The sequence below is a fragment of the Bombina bombina genome, chromosome 6, assembly GCF_027579735.1.
Source record: "Bombina bombina isolate aBomBom1 chromosome 6, aBomBom1.pri, whole genome shotgun sequence".
NCBI classification, from domain to species: Eukaryota; Metazoa; Chordata; class Amphibia; order Anura; family Bombinatoridae; genus Bombina; species Bombina bombina.
In genome coordinates this window covers 267,874,539-267,897,387 of record NC_069504.1, presented here as the reverse complement: position 1 = coordinate 267,897,387, position 22,849 = coordinate 267,874,539, and the positions used below count along the sequence as shown (strand labels likewise).

Below are 22,849 nucleotides of genomic sequence, written 5' to 3'. Positions count from 1 at the left end.
ATTTCCCAGTTTTGCGTAACCAACACAGTTATAATAATATACTTTTAACCTCTGTGATTATCTTGTATCTAAGCCTCTGCAAACTGCCCCTTTTTTCAGTTCTTTTGACAGACTTGCAGTCTAGCCAATCAGTGCCTGCTCCCAGATAACTTCTCGTGCACGAGCACAGTGTTATCTATATGAAATACATGAACTAACACCCTCTAGTGGTGAAAAACTGTTAAAATGCAATCTGAAAGAGGTGGGCTTCAAGGTCTAAGAAATTAGCATATGAACCTCCTAGGTTAAGCTTTCAACTAAGAATACCAAGAGAACAAAGCAAAATTGGTGATAAAAGTAAATTGGAAAATTGTTTAAAATTACATGCTCTATCTGAATCATGAAAGTTTATTTTGGCCTAGACTGTCCCTTTAAAAAAAATTGTGTTTCATGTCCCTTTAAAAGGGACAGTCTAGTCAAACAGACAGGGCATGCAATTTTAAAAAAACTTTCCAATTTACTTTTATCATCAAATTTGTTTTGTTACCCTGGTGGTATTTTTGAAAAGCTAAGCCTAGCTAGGTGCAAACTGATTTCTAAACCGTTGAAAACCGCCTCTTAGCTCAGAGAATTTTAAACGTTTTTCACAGTTAGACACTACTAGTTCATGTGTGTCATATAGATAAACATTGTGCTCACTCCTGTAGAGTTATTTAGGAGTCTGCACTGATTGGCTAAACTGCATGTCTGTCAAAAGCACTGATATAAGGGGCAGTATGCAGATGCTTAGATACAAGGTAATCACAGAGGTAAAACATACAGGGAGTGCAGAATTATTAGGCAAGTTGTATTTTTGAGGATTAATTTTATTATTGAACAACCACCATGTTCTCAATGAACCCAAAAAACTCATTAATATCAAAGCTGAATAGTTTTGGAAGTAGTTTTTAGTTATAGCTATTTTAGGGGGATATCTGTGTGTGCAGGTGACTATTACTGTGCATAATTATTAGGCAACTTAACAAAAAACAAATATATACCCATTTCAATTATTTATTTTTACCAGTGAAACCAATATAACATCTCAACATTCACAAATATACATTTCTGACATTCAAAAACAAAACAAAAACAAATCAGTGACCAATATAGCCACCTTTCTTTGCAAGGACACTCAAAAGCCCGCCATCCATGGATTCTGTCAGTGTTTTGATCTGTTCACCATCAACATTGCGTGCAGCAGCAACCACAGCCTCCCAGACACTGTTCAGAGAGGTGTACTGTTTTCCCTCCTTGTAAATCTCACATTTGATGATGGACCACAGGTTCTCAATGGGGTTCAGATCAGGTGAACAAGGAGGCCATGTCATTAGATTTTCTTCTTTTATACCCTTTCTTGCCAGCCACGCTGTGGAGTACTTGGACGCGTGTGATGGAGCATTGTCCTGCATGAAAATCATGTTTTTCTTGAAGGATGCAGACTTCTTCCTGTACCACTGCTTGAAGAAGGTGTCTTCCAGAAACTGGCAGTAGGACTGGGAGTTGAGCTTGACTCCATCCTCAACCCGAAAAGGCCCCACAAGCTCATGTTTGATGATACCAGCCCAAACCAAAACTCCACCTCCACCTTGCTGGCGTCTGAGTCAGTCTGGAGCTCTCTTGCCCTTTACCAATCCAGCCACGGGCCCATCCATCTGGCCCATCAAGACTCACTCTCATTTCATCAGTCCATAAAACCTTAGAAAAATCAGTCTTGAGATATTTCTTGGCCCAGTCTTGACGTTTCAGCTTGTGTGTCTTGTTCAGTGGTGGTCGTCTTTCAGCCTTTCTTACCTTGGCCATGTCTCTGAGTATTGCACACCTTGTGCTTTTGGGCACTCCAGTGATGTTGCAGCTCTGAAATATGGCCAAACTGGTGGCAAGTGGCATCTTGGCAGCTGCACGCTTGACTTTTCTCAGTTCATGGGCAGTTATTTTGCGCCTTGGTTTTTCCACACGCTTCTTGCGACCCTGTTGACTATTTTGAATGAAACGCTTGATTGTTCGATGATCACGCTTCAGAAGCTTTGCAATTTTAAGAGTGCTGCATCCCTCTGCAAGATATCTCACTATTTTTTTACTTTTCTGAGCCTGTCAAGTCCTTCTTTTGACCCATTTTGCCAAAGGAAAGGAAGTTGCCTAATAATTATGCACACCTGATATAGGGTGTTGATGTCATTAGACCACACCCCTTCTCATTACAGAGATGCACATCACCTAATATGCTTAATTGGTAGTAGGCTTTCGAGCCTATACAGCTTGGAGTAAGACAACATGCATAAAGAGGATGATGTGGTCAAAATACTCATTTGCCTAATAATTCTGCACTCCCTATATATTAATATAATTGTGCTGGTTATTCAAAACTGGGGAATGGGTAATAAAGGGATTATTTATCTTTTTGAACAATAAATATCCTTGTGTAGACTGTCCCTTTAATTGTGGTTACGCTATATTGCATACCTATAAAGCTCAGGTTTTTGTGTTTTTCTTGATTTTAATAATGTTGATGGTTACCTCAGCCTCTTTGTGCTAAAAAGTGCATATTTTTAATCAGTATCTATACTGACTTTTTGATATTCACAAAATACTAAATCTTTTCCTCACAGAGGATACAACATTATTTGCTGAAAATGTTTAACAAGCGTTTACATATCGGCAGAATTTTAAAATAGACAGGTTCTCTCTCCCTGCTTGTCTTGAAAGGACAATGGAACCAGCCAATTCAAATTTCTTCATCTTCTTCAAAATTTCATCTACACATAGAAAAACAAAAACAAAGTGATTATCTGTAATGTGCAAGGACCAGTCAACAAAGAAGATTTGCATAATCAACAAATGCAAGTGAACAAGACAATGCAATAGAGTCTGAACTTCAAAAGGAGTATTATATTTAGTTCCAGACGATTATAAAAGTTATGTCTCTTTCCACTCCCCCTGTACCATGTGACAGCCATCAGCTAATCACAAATGCATACACGTACCATGTGACAGCCATCAGCCATTCACAAATGCATACACACTTATTCTTGCACATGCTCAGTAGGATATGTTGACTCTAAATTTTTTAATATTAAAAGACTGTGCACATTTTTTAAATGGAAGTAAATTTGAAAGTTGTTTAAAATGGCATGCTCTATCTGAATAATGAAAGTTTAATTTTGATTGAGTGTCCCTTTAATACAATAAATAAAACTGCAATGCATAACACTAAAGCAGACATCCTCAAACCTGGCCCTCCAGATGTTTAGGAACTACATTTCCCATGTCGCTCATATCAGCTGGTTGAGCATCATGGGAAATGTAGTTCCAAAACCTCTGGAGGGCCAAGTTTGAGAATGTTTGCACTAAAGCATAACAGCATTATATAAAATGTTTTATCACACTATCATCATTCACACTATTATAACTGGGGAAAATTAATTAAAAGGACAGTCAAGTTAAAAAAAAAAAACTTTCATAATTCAGATAGGGCATGTAATTTTAAACAACTTTCCAATTTACTTTATCATCAATTTTGCTTTGTTCTCTTGGTATTCTTAGTTGAAAGCTAAACCCAGGTGGTTCATTTGCTAATTTCTTAGACCTTGAAGGCCATCTCTAATCTAAATGCATTTTGACCATTTTTCACAACTGGAGGGTGTTAGTTCATGTGTTTCATATAGATAACATTGAGCTCATTCTCGTGAATTTACCATGGAGACAGCTCTGATAGGCTAAAATGCAAGTCTGTCAAAAGAACTGAAATAAAGGGGCAGTCTGCTGAGATTATTATCATCATCCTTAGCCTAGTAAATGTGTTAAGGGGCTATGTAAATCTATATCTATCTGGTACATGCACAAGCCACCTCAGGTATGACAAGAAAAGTGGGTTTATTCAGCACAGGAACATTCGTTTATCAACAACAACAAAATATGCATTATATAGTGTCAGTGTCAATTTTATATGGAAATTAGTACAAATGTCCCAACTCTAGTACAAAGGAAAAATATGCTAGATTTTAAAGGACATTAGAAACACAGTACACATGTTATGACCAGCTACTCACTAGTTATGGTCGACTCATACCCAAAGTAATACTAAACATCTGGCCAGTTAGTGAGTCCTGAAGTCTAGAATTGGAAAACCCAATTTTAGATTATGATAAAAGTAGGAAACCTGTTTCTCTGACTCTCTGACTTAAATTTTCTATATATATTCTATATTTTATACAGTTAGATATTATCACTTGTTTTTAGGTAATTAAAAATCTTTCTTACTGGGATTGTTTTCTTTTAGAACAAGTAAGTAAAACGACCCATCATCAGAAAGAAGTTTGGGAACCAATGGAAATAATCTGTCCATGACTTCACGGCCATTTTTGCCTCCAGCCCATGCAGCTTCTATTCCAAGGCTTCCTACCTAAGAAAAAATAATTAAAAGGCATTTAAAATGTGGATATAAACATTGCACTCAAATAAGACAGTATTAGATTATATAATTTACAAGCTCAAATATTTTGGGTAAACAAAACTCAAGAAATTAATGTACAACTGATTGAGCAACACTTTTGTAGTAGGCCTGTGATTTTGAAGGTTTCAGATGCCTCAGAGTGTGGAAGAAGGCAGCCGCTTGCGGCATTCGTCTCTTTCCGGAGATGGATTTTTTTCTTGTGAAAGTGCAACACACTAAGATCTGCGCAATCCACATCTTACTGTTGCACTTTCACAATCAGAAATCCAGCTCCATAAAGAACTGAAAGCAATGAGCAGCTGCCTTCTTCCACATTCAGAGACATCCAAAACCTCCGAATGTACGGGCTTTCTTTGGAGTTCTTTCCAATCAATGAGATTTCAATTTGGAGTCCAAACGAATACATTAGACAACCTGGTTAGTATTTTGTTTTTAAATGGATTCTTATAAACTCCACGAATCCTACAGTGGCATCCAAATACTTTGTGGATGCCTTTTCCATTTCAGCAGTCTTGACTTCTTGAAAACGTATTTTGTGCAGCACATCTTAGGTGTTTGTTTTTTAATATTGAAAGCTTTTGTGCATGCTCCGTTTACATGTTACCATTCAAGATCATTTCCAGGATATCACGGTTTTAAAATCTTACTGTGATCAAAATGTTTTTATGACTGGAAATACATGTTTAAATTAAAAATATGAATTATAATTATAAAATAGAGGGAAGACTGCAATAATAGCCATAAGACTCCTACTGGTAAGGATAAGTTTTGTATTTTATTCACCAGTTATTGTAAACGGACACACAGTCATCAGCAATAATCTTAACTTAACCACCATGTTTTACTTATTATTATACTTTATTTATAAAGCACCAACATATTCTGCAGCACTAACACAAAAAGTAAACAGTGGCACCACTCAGGCTTTTCCCGTGGTACAAATTATAAATTATCAATTTATATACAAAGTGGTTTTTATACAATGTGGGAAATGGTGCTCATGCATCAGGCTGAATAAAAAACTAAAGGTGGGATGGCTAGAGAAAGCCTAGAAGTCCCACCATAAAGTATGCAATGTAAGCACTCTGGGCCCTAACTGGTAAAGGCCCTTGCTTCCTCAAAAAGAGGGAATGATTCAAATAGACCTTTTATTTGTAAATATTAAAATCAACACTCAACACACATATTAAAAAAATCCAGAAATACCTCAGTGATATACAAATGTATATTCAGAGAGGAAATGCAAATATCTGGCCTGAATTTGGTAAAATGAATAATCACTCTACTGAAAATATATGGATACACCACTCTGTCTGGGGAATATAATATATATATATATATATATATATATATATATGTGTAACTGCTATGAATCTGGTGTGTGCCTATTACAGTGATTGGGGGTGTGGTATGGTAAGAACAATCCAAAAAGAAGAATCTAGTGCCGGGCTAGATTACTTATGTTTAATATAAGATGATATGGATCTCAAATCATAAAGGGGGGTGAGTGAAGTAAATAAGTTATTAGTCAGTTTGTGGTGAGGACAGCTTATACCTGAAGTTGGGCAATTAGTCTTGTGCATATGTTAATTAGAAGTGTGTGTAGTGCTTCAACACATGAGGATGTACTTGATGGTTTGTGATAATAGTTATTAGTGCCAGCCGTCTGACACTAATTCATATATATCTATTATTCAGAAAAATATATATCTGTTGTATTTCAACGTATGTTGTTATACTGGTTAACGACTTGTTTACATAGATCTGATATATCTAAGGTTGGACAGTATATAATATACTTCAACATATAGGGTTCTGCTGTTTTGCTGCTAATTCACTTTAATCAATCAGCATCAAATTCTAGCTCAAGGTGATCAAAAAACAAAATTTATGCTTACCTGATAAATTTATTTCTCTTGTGGTGTATCCAGTCCACAGGTTCATCCATTACCTGTGGGATATTCTCCTTCCTGTTGGGAAGGAGAGTATCCCACAAGTAATGGATGAACCTGTGGACTGGATACACCTTTACAAGAGAAATACAACCCATCTGCTAACCGGTCACAAAAAATCATAGTATAATTATAAGGTTCACAATATTTAAACTGTTAAGAGTGAATAACACTTAAATAAGTCACCCCTGATTTGCTTGTGCTGGGCGAAATAATAAGATCCACCTATTATAACGTATCAAGCGATTGGTTTTAAATGCAACTTATGTCAAGTATTAAACCCTAGTGGGCTCATACTGCTTAAATAATAAATGTATTCTTTGTACCATACGTTATTAGTGCTATTATGATATATCAAATCCTCTGGAGTTAACTGCAGACAAAGGTGTTTGGTTAACTATGAGTTTATAATTATCCTAGAGAAAATAATATCTAAGATATCACAATGTGAACCAATTGTGTTAACCTATTTGCGCGAGTAGTATGGATTTGGTGAACCAATATTGCAGCGTGTGAAACAGCTGCCAGTAACTCAGCAAAACTTCCTATAGTTTGATCTAACGTTATCCAATCAAATTGTGTTGCACTAAAAACCACTGGTTGTATTACACTATTAGATAAATAAATGAATTCATATTACGTTTAGCTTATTGGTTATTGTGAATATGGTTATTGGTAAATTATGAATTAATTTATACAAACAATAACCAATAAGCTAAATGTAATATGAATTCATTTATTTATATACAATAGAAATGCACACTCTAGGTTCATTCTGGCTCTAGATGCACATATAGTTCAGCATACGAATAGAGTACATATTTGATACTATTCAAATCATGCTGGTTTGATACTATTCAAGATGTTTGGTCCTGCACTCATTCTATGAGTTACGACAGACAGTAACCATGGAGATCAGAGATAGATAAGTTTCAGTGTAACATATGTAACTGGATACTTGATTGTCAATAGAATCGCGTTCACAGGAGAGGAGGCAGGGATTGTTGCCAATCAACGTCATTAAGCAAACCGCCCACTCACATGAATCTGACTGGCGGCCTGGTGATAATAGATAGAATCGCAAACGAATCAGAGAATAGAAAGAGGCGGGACTTCCGCATCATGGAGGGTATATATCCCCCAAACTTTGGCGGCTCGCTGCCTTTGAAAAAGCCCGGATGGGCGAAACGCATCAGGAGAGCATTTAGAGTGTGTGTTACGCTCCCATTTTTTTAATAGCCAGATGCCAATACCTTAGTGTTCTAGTTTATACGCCACCGTAACTGCTAAATTACTTAATAATATTGTATCTGGGTTGTGCCAGACTAATAGAGTGAACATTATGTTTTAACACAATATGATCTGGGTTGTGCCAGATCTAGTATCTAGACAGCCAGGAAGGAATTTTTAGTATTCTGACATCTGAGACAGAGTGTCGTTATACAGTATACCGGATAGACCCATTAGACTTATAAGCTGGGTCGTGCAAGTCTAACAGTAAGCACATTATCAACATATATCATAACAGTATCTTTAGTATTCTTACATCATAGATAGAATGTCGTTGTACTTAACGCCTAGATATACCCATCAGACTTACTAACTGGGTTGTGCCAGAAAAAACAGCAAGCATATTATTATTCTATATCATAACATATTCTGATCTGGGTTGTGTCAGATCTAGTATTCAAACAACCGTGCAAGAATTACAGGGATTCCATTAACAAGTCCAATAGTGTTCATTAAGTAATTGCTGAATTACTGGCAGCTGTTTCACACGCTGCAATATTGGTTCACCAAATCCATACTACTCACGCAAATAGGTTAACACAATTGGTTCACATTGTGATATCTTAGATATTATTTTCTCTAGGATAATTATAAACTCATAGTTAACCAAACACCTTTGTCTGCAGTTAACTCCAGAGGATTTGATTTATCATAATAGCACTAATAACGTATGGTACAAAGAATACATTTATTAATTAAGCAGTATGAGCCCACTAGGGTTTAATACTTGACATAAGCTGCATTTAAAGCCAATCGCTTGATACGTTATAATAGGTGGATCTTATCATTTCGCCCAGCACAAGCAAATCAGGGGTGACATTTAAGTGTTATTCACTCTCAACAGTTTAAATATTGTGAACCTTATAATTATACTATGATTTTTTTGTGACCGGTTAGCAGATGGGTTGTATTTTTGATCACCTTGAGCTAGAATTTGATGCTGATTGATTAAAGTGAATTAGCAGCAAAACAGCAGAACCCTATATGTTGAAGTATATTATATACTGTCCAACCTTAGATATATCAGATCTATGTAAACAAGTCGTTAACCAGTATAACAACATACGTTGAAATACAACAGATATATATTTTTCTGAATAATAGATATATATGAATTAGTGTCAGACGGCTGGCACTAATAACTATTATCACAAACCATCAAGTACATCCTCATGTGTTGAAGCACTACACACACTTCTAATTAACATATGCACAAGACTAATTGCCCAACTTCAGGTATAAGCTGTCCTCACCACAAACTGACTAATAACTTATTTACTTCACTCACCCCCCTTTATGATTTGAGATCCATATCATCTTATATTAAACATAAGTAATCTAGCCCGGCACTAGATTCTTCTTTTTGGATTGTTCTTACCATACCACACCCCCAATCACTGTAATAGGCACACACCAGATTCATAGCAGTTACACACACACACATATACATATATATATATATATATATATATATATATATATATATATATATATATATATATATATATATATATATATATATATATATATATATATATATAGTATATTATATTCTATACCCCAGACAGAGTGGTGTATCCATATATTTTCAGTAGAGTGATTATTCATTTTACCAAATTCAGGCCAGATATTTGCATTTCCTCTCTGAATATACATTTGTATATCACTGAGGTATTTCTGGATTTTTTTAATATGTGTGTTGAGTGTTGATTTTAATATTTACAAATAAAAGGTCTATTTGAATCATTCCCTCTTTTTGAGGAAGCAAGCGCCTTTACCAGTTAGGGCCCAGAGTGCTTACATTGCATACTTTATGGTGGGACTTCTAGGCTTTCTCTAGCCATCCCACCTTTAGTTTTTTATATTCTGCAGCACTGTTCATGGGTACAATTTGTTTCAATAAAACAATTATACAAAACTTGTAAGAGACAAGACACAATTTGACAAACTAATACAGGAGGAATTGAGGGCCATATTCCCATGGGAACTTACAATCTATAAGGGTAGGAGGTTGAAAAACAGGAGGGGAGGACTGCAAGGGTGAGAATGATGTTCATACAGAGTTAGATTAGGGCAATTATTAGCTAAGGAGAATTCATTTGTTACTGAGCTGGGTGGTAGGCTTCCCTGAACAAAAATTAATTAGGGAGCGTTTAAAAGAAGGCAGATTAGGGGAAAGTCTGACAGTACGAGGGAAAGTGTTCCAGAGGGTAGGTGCCACACAAGGGAAGTCCTGCAGTCTAGCATGGGAAGAGGTGATAATCAAAGATGCAAAGAGCAGGTCATTGTTGGATCTTAGTGGGCGGGCTAGAGTATATTTGTTGATTAGTGGGGACAGGTAGTAAGTAGAGTTGGTAAGGGCTTTGTAGGTCAGGATGAGATTTTGAATTGAATTCTGCTGTGAATGGGGAACCAGTGAAGGGGTTCGCAGAGAGATGCAGAGCAACGAGAAAAGTGGATAAGACTGGCAGAGGCATTTAGAATGGTTGAAGGGGGGCAGAGATGGGAGAGAGTAAGGTGAGTGAGTAGGTTATTGCAGTAGTCAAGTCGGGAAATCACAAGGGAGAGGATTTTTTTGCTTTGTGGCGTCAGCACTCAGAAACAGAATTTTGGAAATATTGCATAGGTGGTTGCAGCAGGATGAAGAGAGCAATTGGATGTGGGGGATGGAGGACAGGTTGGAGTCAAGTGTAACTCCGAGGCAGGGCACGCAAAGGAGCAGGCACTACTCAGTTGGTATAAATTAAAAAAATGCAATTTATTGAAAAAACGTTAAAACATAGCCCCCAGACAAGGGTAGAGACATATAGGACAAGTCTTACACGTTTCGCGCCCCCTGGTGGCGCTTAATCATATACTGATTAGGACCAGCCTGGGAGACCCATTTATAAACCAAGTGTAAATTGGATTAACCCCTGCTAAACCAGGATTCAAAGATAAAATATACTTACATAGTAAAAATTAAAAGAGCAAACATATTGCAAAGATAATAACAAATATGTGGTGTCCTAGCCTAATAAACACAAATTGTGCTCAACACTGAAAAGAAAAGGGGATAGAAAAGATGCGGACCACTTTAATAAGTGCATGTATGGTAATAGATGTAGATGACCGTAAATACTAATTATTAGACCACTTAACCCTGTTGGCTAATCTAATAAGGAACTAGTTATGATCTAAAGACAAGATCTAACTAATAAAATCACATAGAATACATGTGTTTATTGTGAACATTCACTTGACAATTGCTGTAGTAAAATTTGCCAGACTTTAACAGAGAGAGACACAAATTGCACTGTAATACTATAAACAGAGTGAACTGTGCATAACAAAATGGTGCAAGTCACTATTTTTCGAAATCTCACGATGAGTGCATCACTATTTCAAAATCCTTGGAGGTTGAATTTCAGCTCCACAAAGTGCTGTATTAGGGAAACGCTGTAAAGTGAAGCGATGTAAAGTGAGGTATACCTGTACAGGACCCGGGACAGAGCAGTGAGGCACTCCAACAGACAGAGGCATTAAAGAGGAGTCGCCAGAAAAGGACACAGAAAAGGACCTGTGAGAAAGATGAGTGGGTCCAAGAGAGACCTAGAGAGCAGAAGGTCTTTAGGAGGAAAAGGTCAACTGTGTCAAAGGCAGCCGAGAGGTTAAGATAAATATAGAGTAGTGGCAGTAGCAGTTTAGCAGAAAGAAGATTAGTACCCTTGGTGAGGGCAGTATTGGGGACAAAAAGGAGTTTAAGGACAGCAAGACTGTTGTAAACTAGTTTTTCCAGGCTATTGGAAGCTAGTTTTGATGTTAGTGGAAGTAGTCATACGTGGAGGTAGTTTGCAGGAGAATTAGGATGAAGGGAGGGTTTTTTTAATATAAGATTGACCTTTACATGTTTGAAAGAATATGGAAATGAACCGGTAGAAAGGGATAGGTTGAAGATGTGAGTAAGTTCAGAGTAAGGGTGGAAGACAGAGAAGGTTTTAGCTGGGAAGGGATAGGGTCGAGTAGGCAGGTAGTAAGGAACAAACTTAATTCTCTGTTGCTGGAGGGAAAAATGCAGATAGTGGCAGAGGGGGTGAAGTTAGAAGATTTCATGTTAGTGTCGGGATGGTGCTTCGCATAGTATGTGTTTCATTTAGAAAGTAAATCTTGAGGACTAAAGACAGACGGAGGTGGTGATGCAGGTGGGGAGAGGAGAGAGTTGAAAGTAGAGAAGTCTCGTTTAGGGTTTGAGGAAAGAGCAGATATAAGAGAAGAGAAGTAGGTTTGCTTGTGAGGGGCATATGTGTATGAACGAAGAGCGAACTTATAGTAGATGAAATCCTTTCGTATTTACCTTCTTTATTTTGCTTGTGTGTAGAAGTACAAAAATCTATATAAAACCCTCCTTTTTAGAATGTATGATGGGTTGCCGAATCTGAATGTTTAAAACAAACAAACAGATTTTTCATGTTCAACATATCTGTAACTTTGATACCAATACCATAAAAACACAGGTCAGGACACTGTAATAGATTAAAGTAAGAGCTTTAGCGCCTAATTAGAATAAACTGATTAAAAAAAAGGTTCATTGCAGTAGCTTTGTGTCTAAACTTTGTAAAGTTTTTTTAATTAAAAAATAATTCTTACCTATGTGCAACTACCAATTAAGAGCTTAAATAAAAACTAACAAAAAAGGGCTCAACCTGGGAAAGAACAATAGCATAATAGCTTGTTCTGTGGCTAGTTACCAACCAAGAAGCAGTCTCTTTTTGCTCAACATGTGCCTTTCAGAGAGAAAAACTTTCCTGTAGTATATCAGTCTGATCCTGACTAAACAGTGCAGTCCAGTCCCGAAATACCAGGCAATCCTTCTTTGAATGAGAGAAATGGCAAAACCCCAGACGTACGTGTCGGCCTGTAGTGGGCCTCGTTAGTGAGGTGCAGCCATATCCCTCTAAGCACACTGAGCAATGGGTCCATGTTTGGCTTCCCGCATTACCCTTAGGGAGACCTCCCTCAGGGTCATCATTTGCATAAATAAAAACAGAGAAGCACTAAACCTGGGAACAAACAATAGAATAATAGCTTGTTCTATGGCTAGTTGGCAAATCGCCATAGAACAGGCTAACAATGGTATTGACCTGGTTGTTCGTTCCTGTGAGTGCGCTTCTCTCTGTATGTATTTAGTCTCCCTAAGGGAAAAAGGGGCAAGCAAACGTAGACTCCTTGCTCAGTGTGCTTAGAGGATTATGGCTACACCTCACTGACGAGGGCCAATGAAGGCCGAAACGATCATCTTGGGTTGCTGCTTTCCTTGTTGAGAAAGGAATTGCCTGGGTATTTTGGCGCTGTACTGACCATAATAGGCGGGATCAGACTGATATATTAAAGGAAAGTTCTACTATGTGAAAAACATTACTGGGCTAAAAGAAGCTGCACCTAGGTGGTAAATAGCCATAGAACAGGCTAACAATGGTATTAAGCTGGGTGTTCGTTCCTTTGAGTGTGCTTCTCTCTGTGTGTATTTAGTCTCACCAACTAAGAGCTGACTTTAATAAGACAAAAGAGTCTTTCCTTACTGCAGCTTAATGTCCATTTAAGAAAAAAAAAAAAAAAAAAAAAAAAAGTTACCTCTTCAGAAGGTGTCAGTACATAAGGTGGGTTAAATACAAGTAAATCCACTTGTCCATGTAATCTTGGTAGTAAGCCTTTGATCTGTGAATGAGAATAAAAATAATATACATACTAGATAAGTGATTCATGTGTCAATTAACATTGGGTGACGAGAATAAACACCTCACTATGCTGAAAACCTCAGATCAAAATGGATACCTTGATCTCCAAGGGTGGAATCTTGTTTATTGCAAATCCTTTTAGTGCAGAGGCATTTTTCACTCTTGAGGTCTTTCTATTTAAACATCAATTTGTTCAATGTCTTTTCTCTGTGATATTGATGATCACATACAATCAAGCTTTAGAAGTAATTGATTTATTGGTAGGTATAAATCTTGTTTTTACTAAAGGAACAAAAAGCTGTATTCAGGAGACTGCTACATTACAACATGTATTTTCTAACCCATATATGGCCATACCTATAAAAAGGCCTGTAAAAGGATTTAAATATAAGCTCATCACCAAGGCAATTTAGTGAAATGTATTTCACTGGAATAAAAAAAGTTGTGGACTTCTTCATTATGCCCCAATGTATACAATGCTTACCTACTGTGGTCCATTTATGCCTTATATTTCCTCTAGATTGTAATATCACACAAGCAAAATATTTACCATCTGTTGCCAAAGTATGTACTGATATTTAAAATCATACAAGATGTAATAGAAATCTCGAGTTGCACGGTACAGATGATAATGTTTAAACCAGTCATCTCAAAGTACCAGCCCTGGGGCCATATGTGTCCCTCTAGATAGTTTAATCTGGCCCTCCCTTGTTTATTAGGTAAATTATTAATTTGGCCCCATCAATTCTTTAGGGTTCAGATGTGTAACAAGTTGATGTTCTATATAAGCACTCACAAGATAAATATAAAGACAAGCATGCATTGTCCAGTGTAGACTCCCATTATGTACTGTTTGGATAAATGTTACTTTTTATTCAGTTCCATAACAATCAAGTCACTTGGCCCTCACAAGATAAATATACACTCTGTATGTCTATGTTGGACTACAGCTCCTACCATGCACTACTACGTGGGTAAATGTCACTTCCAGTTTCTAGTATATCCAGTTACAGAGCACTAACTCTGTTCAAGTGGCCCCCATGGGGGAAAAACACTTGGCCAGTAGCCCCCGGATACAATGAGCTTGATACCATTGGTTTAAACTTTAGAAATACATAGAAACAGTCTTACCAAGTCAGTTATCACTGGCTCAATGTATACTTTGTTGACTCTTGCTGTCTCTAGCGTACACGAAGCTGCTTGTGGGTTGATATCTGTACATCTACAAACAGAGAAATAGCTTCAGCTATCACACATGACACTTTTTCTACTACGCAGAACTAGGATGATTTCGCAAATATAAAAGAATGAGCAATTATAAAAATATTAAATACAGGGAAGTATAGTAATATGCTCTGAAAAAATTCTTTTATATATTTAAATTGTAATTCTGTACAGTGACTGAACAAAAGATACATACAGATACCAAGCTTTTGGTCCAATAAATGATGCTATAAATGCAGAAACAACTCCAGATCCACAACCCACTTCAAGACAAATCCTAACCCTGAAAGAAAAAAAAACAACAGAAGCAAAAGATGAAAATTAAACTTCTCAGTATTAATCAAGAAAATAAAAGTAATTGATCGTGAAAATGTGTGGGCTATGGAAATTTATATCTACATTCAAAACTACAGACACAATTTTCAATAGCAATAGTACTAAAAGAAAACTTTTATATCAGTGGAGAATATATGAATTGGTTGATTACATATGTAACTTCGTTGATATGTAAAATAATAGATTACTATTCAAATGCGATAAAAAATAAGCCTGAATGGGTTTTTTAAATCCCTAAATTATTTACTTTACTATTAAATAAAAAATACGCTATGAGCTTTATTGGTCTAAACCAAAAGGGACTAGTTATTCCCAAACAAAAAAAAAAACATACTAAATCAAAAGATGCCACAATGTGGAAAAAAACATAATTTATGCTTACCTGATAAATTCCTTTCTCCTGTAGTGTAGTCAGTCCACGGGTCATCCATTACTTATGGGATTATATCTCCTCCCTAACAGGAAGTGCAAGAGGATCACCCAAGCAGAGCTGCTATATAGCTCCTCCCCTCTACGTCATACCCAGTCATTCGACCGAAACCAAACGAGAAAGGAGAAACTATAGGGTGCAGTGGTGACTGGAGTTTAATTTAAAATTTAGACCTGCCGTAAAACACAGGGCGGGCCGTGGACTGACTACACTACAGGAGAAAGGAATTTATCAGGTAAGCATAAATTATGTTTTCTCCTGTTAAGTGTAGTCAGTCCACGGGTCATCCATTACTTATGGGATACCAATACCAAAGCTAAAAGTACACGGATGACGGGAGGGACAGGCAGGATCTTTACACGGAAGGAACCACTGCCTGTAGAACCTTTCTCCCAAAAACAGCCTCCGAAGAAGCAAAAGTGTCAAATTTGTAAAATTTTGAAAAAGTGTGAAGTGAAGACCAAGTTGCAGCCTTGCAAATCTGTTCAACAGAGGCCTCATTCTTAAAGGCCCAAGAGGAAGCCACAGCTCTAGTAGAATGAGCTGTAATCCTTTCAGGAGGCTGCTGTCCAGCAGTCTCATAGGCTAAACGTATTATGCTACGAAGCCAGAAAGCGAGAGAGGTAGCCGAAGCTTTTTGACCTCTCCTCTGTCCAGAATAAACGACAAACAGGGAAGAAGTTTGACGAAAATCTTTAGTTGCCTGCAAATAAAATTTCAGGGCACGGACGACGTCCAGATTGTGCAGAAGTCGTTCCTTCTTTGAAGAAGGGTTAGGGCACAATGATGGAACAACAATCTCTTGATTGATATTCTTGTTAGAGACTACCTTAGGTAAGAACCCAGGTTTAGTACGCAGAACTACCTTGTCTGAATGAAAAATCAGATAAGGAGAATCACAATGTAAGGCCGATAACTCAGAGACTCTTCGAGCCGAGGAAATAGCCATTAAAAACAGAACTTTCCAAGATAACAGCTTGATATCAATGGAATGAAGGGGTTCAAACGGAACACCTTGCAGAACGTTAAGAACTAAGTTTAAGCTCCACGGCGGAGCAACAGTCTTAAACACAGGCTTAATCCTAGCCAAAGCCTGACAAAAAGCCTGAACGTCTGGAACTTCTGACAGACGTTTGTGTAAAAGGATAGACAGAGCTGAGATCTGTCCCTTTAATGAACTAGCAGATAAACCCTTTTCTAAACCTTCTTGTAGAAAAGACAATATCCTAGGAATCCTAACCTTACTCCATGAGTAACTCTTGGATTCGCACCAATATAAGTATTTACGCCATATTTTATGGTAAATTTTCCTGGTAACAGGTTTCCTAGCCTGTATTAAGGTATCAATCACTGACTCCGAAAATCCCCGCTTTGATAGAATCAAGCGTTCAATCTCCATGCAGTCAGCCTCAGAGAAATTAGATTTGGATGTTTGAAAGGACCCTGAATCAGAAGGTCCTGTCTCAGAGGGAGAGACCATGGTGGACAGGACAACATGTCCACTAGATCTGCATACCACGTCCTGCGTGGCCACGCAGGTGCTATTAGAATCATTGATGCTCTCTCCTGTTTGATCCTGGCAATCAAACGAGGAAGCATCGGGAAGGGTGGAAACACATAAGCCATGTTGAAAACCCAAGGTGCTGTCAGAGCATCTATTAGTACCGCTCCCGGGTCCCTGGACCTGGATCCGTAACAAGGAAGCTTGGCGTTCTGGCGAGACGCCATGAGATCCAGATCTGGTTTGCCCCAATGATGAAGCAGTTGGGCAAACACCTCCGGATGAAGTTCCCACTCCCCCGGATGAAAAGTCTGGCGACTTAGGAAATCCGCCTCCCAGTTCTCCACGCCTGGGATGTGGATTGCTGACAGGTGGCAAGAGTGAGACTCTGCCCAGCGAATTATCTTCGAGACTTCCATCATCGCTAGGGAACTCCTTGTCCCTCCCTGATGGTTGATGTAAGCCACAGTCGTGATGTTGTCCGACTGAAACCTGATGAACCTCAGAGTTGCTAACTGAGGCCAAGCCAGAAGAGCATTGAAAACTGCTCTTAATTCCAGAATGTTTATTGGAAGGAGTCTCTCCTCCTGAGTCCATGATCCCTGAGCCTTCAGGGAATTCCAGACAGCGCCCCAACCTAGCAGGCTGGCGTCTGTTGTTCGTCCAATCTGGCCTGCTGAAGGGCATCCCCCTGGACAGATGTGGCCGAGAAAGCCACCATAGAAGAGAATCTCTGGTCTCTTGATCCAGATTTAGCATAGGGGACAAATCTGAGTAATCCCCATTCCACTGACTTAGCATGCACAATTGCAGCGGTCTGAGATGCAGGCGTGCAAAAGGTACTATGTCCATTGCCGCTACCATTAAGCCGATTACCTCCATACATTGAGCCACTGACGGGTGTTGAATGGAATGAAGGACACGGCAAGCATTTAGAAGTTTTGATAACCTGTCCTCTGTCAGGTAAATTTTCATTTCTACAGAATCTATAAGAGTCCCTAAGAAGGGAACTCTTGTGAGTGGCAATAGAGAACTCTTTTCTACGTTCACCTTCCACCCATGCGACCTTAGAAATGCCAGAACCAACTCTGTATGAGACTTGGCAGTTTGGAAACTTGACGCTTGTATCAGAATGTCGTCTAGGTACGGAGCTACCGCTATTCCTCGCGGTCTTAGTACCGCCAGAAGAGAGCCCAGAACCTTTGTAAAGATTCTTGGAGCTGTAGCTAACCCGAAGGGAAGAGCTACAAACTGGTAATGCCTGTTTAGGAAGGCAAACCTTAGATACCGGTAATGATCCTTGTGAATCGGTATGTGAAGGTAGGCATCCTTTAAATCCACTGTGGTCATGTACTGACCCTCTTGGATCATAGGTAAGATGGTTCAAATAGTTTCCATTTTGAACGATGGAACTCTTAGGAATTTGTTTAGGATCTTTAAGTCCAAGATTGGTCTGAAGGTTCCCTCTTTTTTGGGAACCACAAACAGATTTGAGTAAAACCCTTGTCCGTGTTCCGACCGCGGAACTGGGTGGATCACTCCCATTAGTAAAAGGTCTTGTACACAGCGTAGAAACGGCTCTTTCTTTATCTGGTTTGCTGACAACCTTGAAAGATGAAATCTCCCTTTTGGAGGAGAAGCTTTGAAGTCCAGAAGATATCCCTGAGATATGATCTCTAACGCCCAGGGATCCTGGACATCTCTTGCCCAAGCCTGGGCGAAGAGAGAAAGTCTGCCCCCCACTAGATCCGTTTCCGGATCGGGGGCCCTCACTTCATGCTGTCTTAGGGGCAGCAGCAGGTTTTCTGGCCTGCTTGCCCTTGTTCCAGGACTGGTTAGGTTTCCAGCCCTGTCTGTAGCGAGCAACAGTTCCTTCCTGTCTTGGAGCGGAGGAAGTTGATGCTGCTCCTGCCTTGAAGTTACGAAAGGCACGAAAATTAGACTGTTTAGCCCTTGGTTTGGCCCTGTCTTGAGGCAGGGCATGGCCCTTACCTCCGGTAATGTCAGCGATAATTTCTTTCAAACCGGGCCCGAATAATGTCTGCCCTTTGAAAGGGATGTTAAGCAATTTAGATTTAGAAGTCACATCGGCTGACCAGGATTTAAGCCACAGCGCTCTACGCGCTTGAATGGCGAATCCGGAGTTCTTAGCCGTAAGTTTAGTTAAGTGTACTACGGCATCAGAAATAAATTAATTAGCTAGCTTAAGGACTTTAAGCTTGTCTATAATCTCATCCAATGGAGCTGTGCTAAGGGTCTCTTCCAGAGACTCAAACCAGAATGCCGCCGCAGCCGTGACAGGCGCAATGCATGCAAGGGGTTGTAATATAAAACCTTGCTTAACAAACATTTTCTTAAGGTAACCCTCTAACTTTTTATCCATTGGATCTGAAAAAGCACAGCTATCCTCCACCGGGATAGTGGTGCGCTTAGCCAGAGTAGAAACTGCTCCCTCCACCTTATGGACCGTCTGCCATAAGTCCTGTGTGGTGGCGTCTATTGGAAACATTTTTCTAAATATAGGAGGGGGTGAAAAAGGCACACCGGGTCTATCCCACTCCTTGTTAACAATTTCTGTAAGCCTTTTAGGTATAGGAAAAACGTCAGTACACGCCGGTACCGCAAAATATTTATCCAGCCTACATATTTTCTCTGGAATTGCAACCGTGTTACAATCATTCAGAGCCGCTAATACCTCCCCTAGTAATACACAGAGGTTCTCAAGCTTAAATTTACTTGGATCAGATCCGTCACCCACAGAATGAAGCTCTCCGTCCTCATGTTCTGCAAATTGTGACGCAGTATCAGACATGGCTCTATTATTATCAGCGCACTCTGTTCTTACCCCAGAGTGATCGCGTTTACCCCTAAATTCCGGCAATTTAGATAGTACTTCAGTCATAACATTAGCCATGTCTTGCAAAGTGATTTGTATGGGCCGCCCTGATGTACTTGGCGCCACAATATCACGCACCTCCTGAGCGGGAGGCGAAGGTACTGACACGTGAGGAGAGTTAGTCGGCATAACTTCCCCCTCGTTGTCTGGTGAAATTTTCTTTACATGTACAGATTGGCTTTTATTTAAAGTAGCATCAATGCAATTAGTACACAAATTTCTATTGGGCTCCACATTGGCCTTTAAACATATTGAACAAAGAGATTCATCTGTGTCAGACATGTTTAAACAGACTAGCAATGAGACTAGCAAGCTTGGAAAATACTTTTTAAATAAATTTACAAGCAATATAAAAAACGCTACTGTGCCTTTAAGAAGCACAAAAAACTGTCACAGTTGAAATAACAATGAACCAAATTAGTTATAGCAACCAAATTTTCACAGTAAATGTATTAAGTTAGCAAAGGATTGCACCCACCAGCAAATGGATGATTAACCCCTTAATACCCAAAAACGGATAACAATTTAATATTAACGTTTTTATCACAGTCAAAACACACTCTCACAGGTCTGCTGTGAGTGATTACCTCCCTCAAAACTAGTTTTGGAGACCCCTGAGCTCTGTAGAGACGTCCTGGATCATGGAGGAAGAAATAGGAAGACTGTGACTAAATTTTTACTGCGCAATAAAGCGCTAAAATAGGCCCCTCCCACTCATATTACAACAGTGGGGAAGCTCAGTAAACTGATTTTATTCAGAAACAAACGACAGCCATGTGGTAAAAATCGTGCCCATAAAGTTTTTTCACCAAGTACCTCAGAAAAAAACGATTAACCTGCCAGTAAACGTTTTAAAAATGAAATTATGAAATGTTATTAATAAGCCTGCTGCTAGTCGCTTTCATTGCAGTGTAGGCTCAAATATTACTTTAATATTGACAGTATTTTCTTAGTGAAATTCCATTCCCCAGAAATACCTCAGAGTATACATACATACATATCAGCCTGATACCAGTCGCTACTACTGCATTTAAGGCTGCACTTACATTACATCGGTATTAGCAGTATTTTCTCAGTCAATTCCATTCCTTAGAAAATAATATACTGCAACATACCTCCTTGCAGGTGAGCCCTGCCTGCTATCCCCTGTTCTGAAGTTACCTCACTCCTCAGAATGGCCGAGAACAGCAAGTGGATCTTAGTTACGACCGCTAAGATCATACACAAAACTCAGGTAGATTCTTCTTCAAATGCTGCCTGAGAAGAAACAACACACTCCGGTGCCGTTTAAAATAAACTTTTGATTGAAGAAATAAAAACTAAGTTTAACAACCACAGTCCTCTCACACGTCCTATCTATTAGTTAGGTGCAAGAGAATGACTGGGTATGACGTAGAGGGGAGGAGCTATATAGCAGCTCTGCTTGGGTGATCCTCTTGCACTTCCTGTTAGGGAGGAGATATAATCCCATAAGTAATGGATGACCCGTGGACTGACTACACTTAACAGGAGAAATATACTGATCCTCGTGTCACACCAGGCACCCAAGCAAGCAGCAGAAGCACAAAGAAGGAAAAGACAGGATGTGACATAGCGTAGTAATAACTGACCACTTAAGAATGATAAAACAATGTTGAGCCAAAATACGTTCAGTTCTTATGCGAGATTTGTAGCCGAATAAACATATTTTGATTGTATATGATTCACAATTTACACTGTGTGCTCTCACTATTGTTGAGGGACCTTTACTTGATTTGTTGCAGCAAGAGACCAGAGGATGGCCTTATAGCTGAAAGAAGCATTAGCCAACACATTCATCCCTTTGTGTAGAGTGTTCGGTTATTACCACACTATGTGGTATTTTCGCTTTCCCAAAAGATCAGATACTACACCCCCCCCAAAAAAAAAAAAAAAAACCCTAATAACTGAAATACTTATTCTTGATAAAATACAGCTTACAGTAGTGAATTAAGTTAAATGTCATATGATGGTATATTTCTTGTAAAGGATTTTGTTGCATACAATACCTAGATTTCAATTCTTCTGCATCTTTCTCAAGGGCATCCATTAAAAGAAATGTATCTTCAGCTGGGTCATATACATCAATAAATTCTCCACGTCCAACGTGTGAATATACAGGAGTTGGAAACATTGTTGTCTCTGAGAAAACAATACAATTAAAAAGTCAGTATTATTTATGAAGAAATATGAGGGAAAAAAAATATGTATTGTTTTGGAAATATTTGTATATGATTTCTAATAAGCATTGAGTAAAACGCTGACAAAAATCTCTTTTGAGAATGGCTACATTAAATCCAAGGAGCTAAGATATCTGATAATATATGACACAGCTGCACAAAGATGTATGTATAGAAATCTACATATTAATAAAACTAATCATTAGAGATAATTAAACCATTAAAAAAAAGATGAAAAAAAAAAAATATACAAAAATAGTTAGAAATCACCTGGAAATGTAACTCATATTAAAGGGACATTCCAGCCAAAATTGAAATCCACATGGATGCATTTCAGTTTATAATAAAAACATTTTAGTAATACATATGTATTGGCAAAAATTATTATTATCGGTTATTTCTAGAGCGCCAACAGATTCCGCAGCGCTATAAACATAGGTGGTATACAAGGAAACATTTATAGGGATCAAATTGGTAGAGGGCCTTGCCGAGAGTTGCACTGTTGTAGACAGCGCTTAAGGTGGTAATCTACAAACAGCTGGGCTCTTAGGCTTACACGCTAAGGGGATTTAATGGGATAGCAATGGAGGAGAAGAACTGGTATAAAGAAAGGTTAGTGTAGGTTTTATGCATCCCTGAACAATAGAGTCTTTAGGGAGCGCTTGAAGCTTTCAAAACTAGGGGAGAGTCCTGTGGAGCAAGTCAGAGAGTTCCACAAGATGTGAGCCAGTCTGGAGAAGTCCTGTAAATGGGAATGTGAGGAGGTAACAAGCAGAGCGAAGGGGGCGGGAGGGAGAGTATCTGGAGACAAGGTCTTAGATATATGGGGGGAGCAGA

At 38.6% G+C, this 22,849-nt stretch overlaps 1 protein-coding gene across 1 annotated transcript; it reads right to left on the bottom strand.

Moving 5' to 3' along the window:
- Nucleotides 1–2,544: 2,544 nt before the first annotated feature.
- Nucleotides 2,545–22,196, bottom strand: N6AMT1 (N-6 adenine-specific DNA methyltransferase 1). The gene is made up of 6 exons (XM_053719795.1): nucleotides 21,842–22,196; nucleotides 14,848–14,934; nucleotides 14,559–14,649; nucleotides 13,324–13,407; nucleotides 4,279–4,420; nucleotides 2,545–2,774 (listed from the first exon to the last, which is right to left on the bottom strand). The coding sequence occupies exons 1-6, from the start codon at nucleotides 21,964–21,966 to the stop codon at nucleotides 2,656–2,658; spliced, it is 648 nt and encodes a 215-aa protein (XP_053575770.1). The 5' UTR covers nucleotides 21,967–22,196; the 3' UTR covers nucleotides 2,545–2,655.
- Between the last annotated feature and the right edge of the window lie 653 nt (nucleotides 22,197–22,849).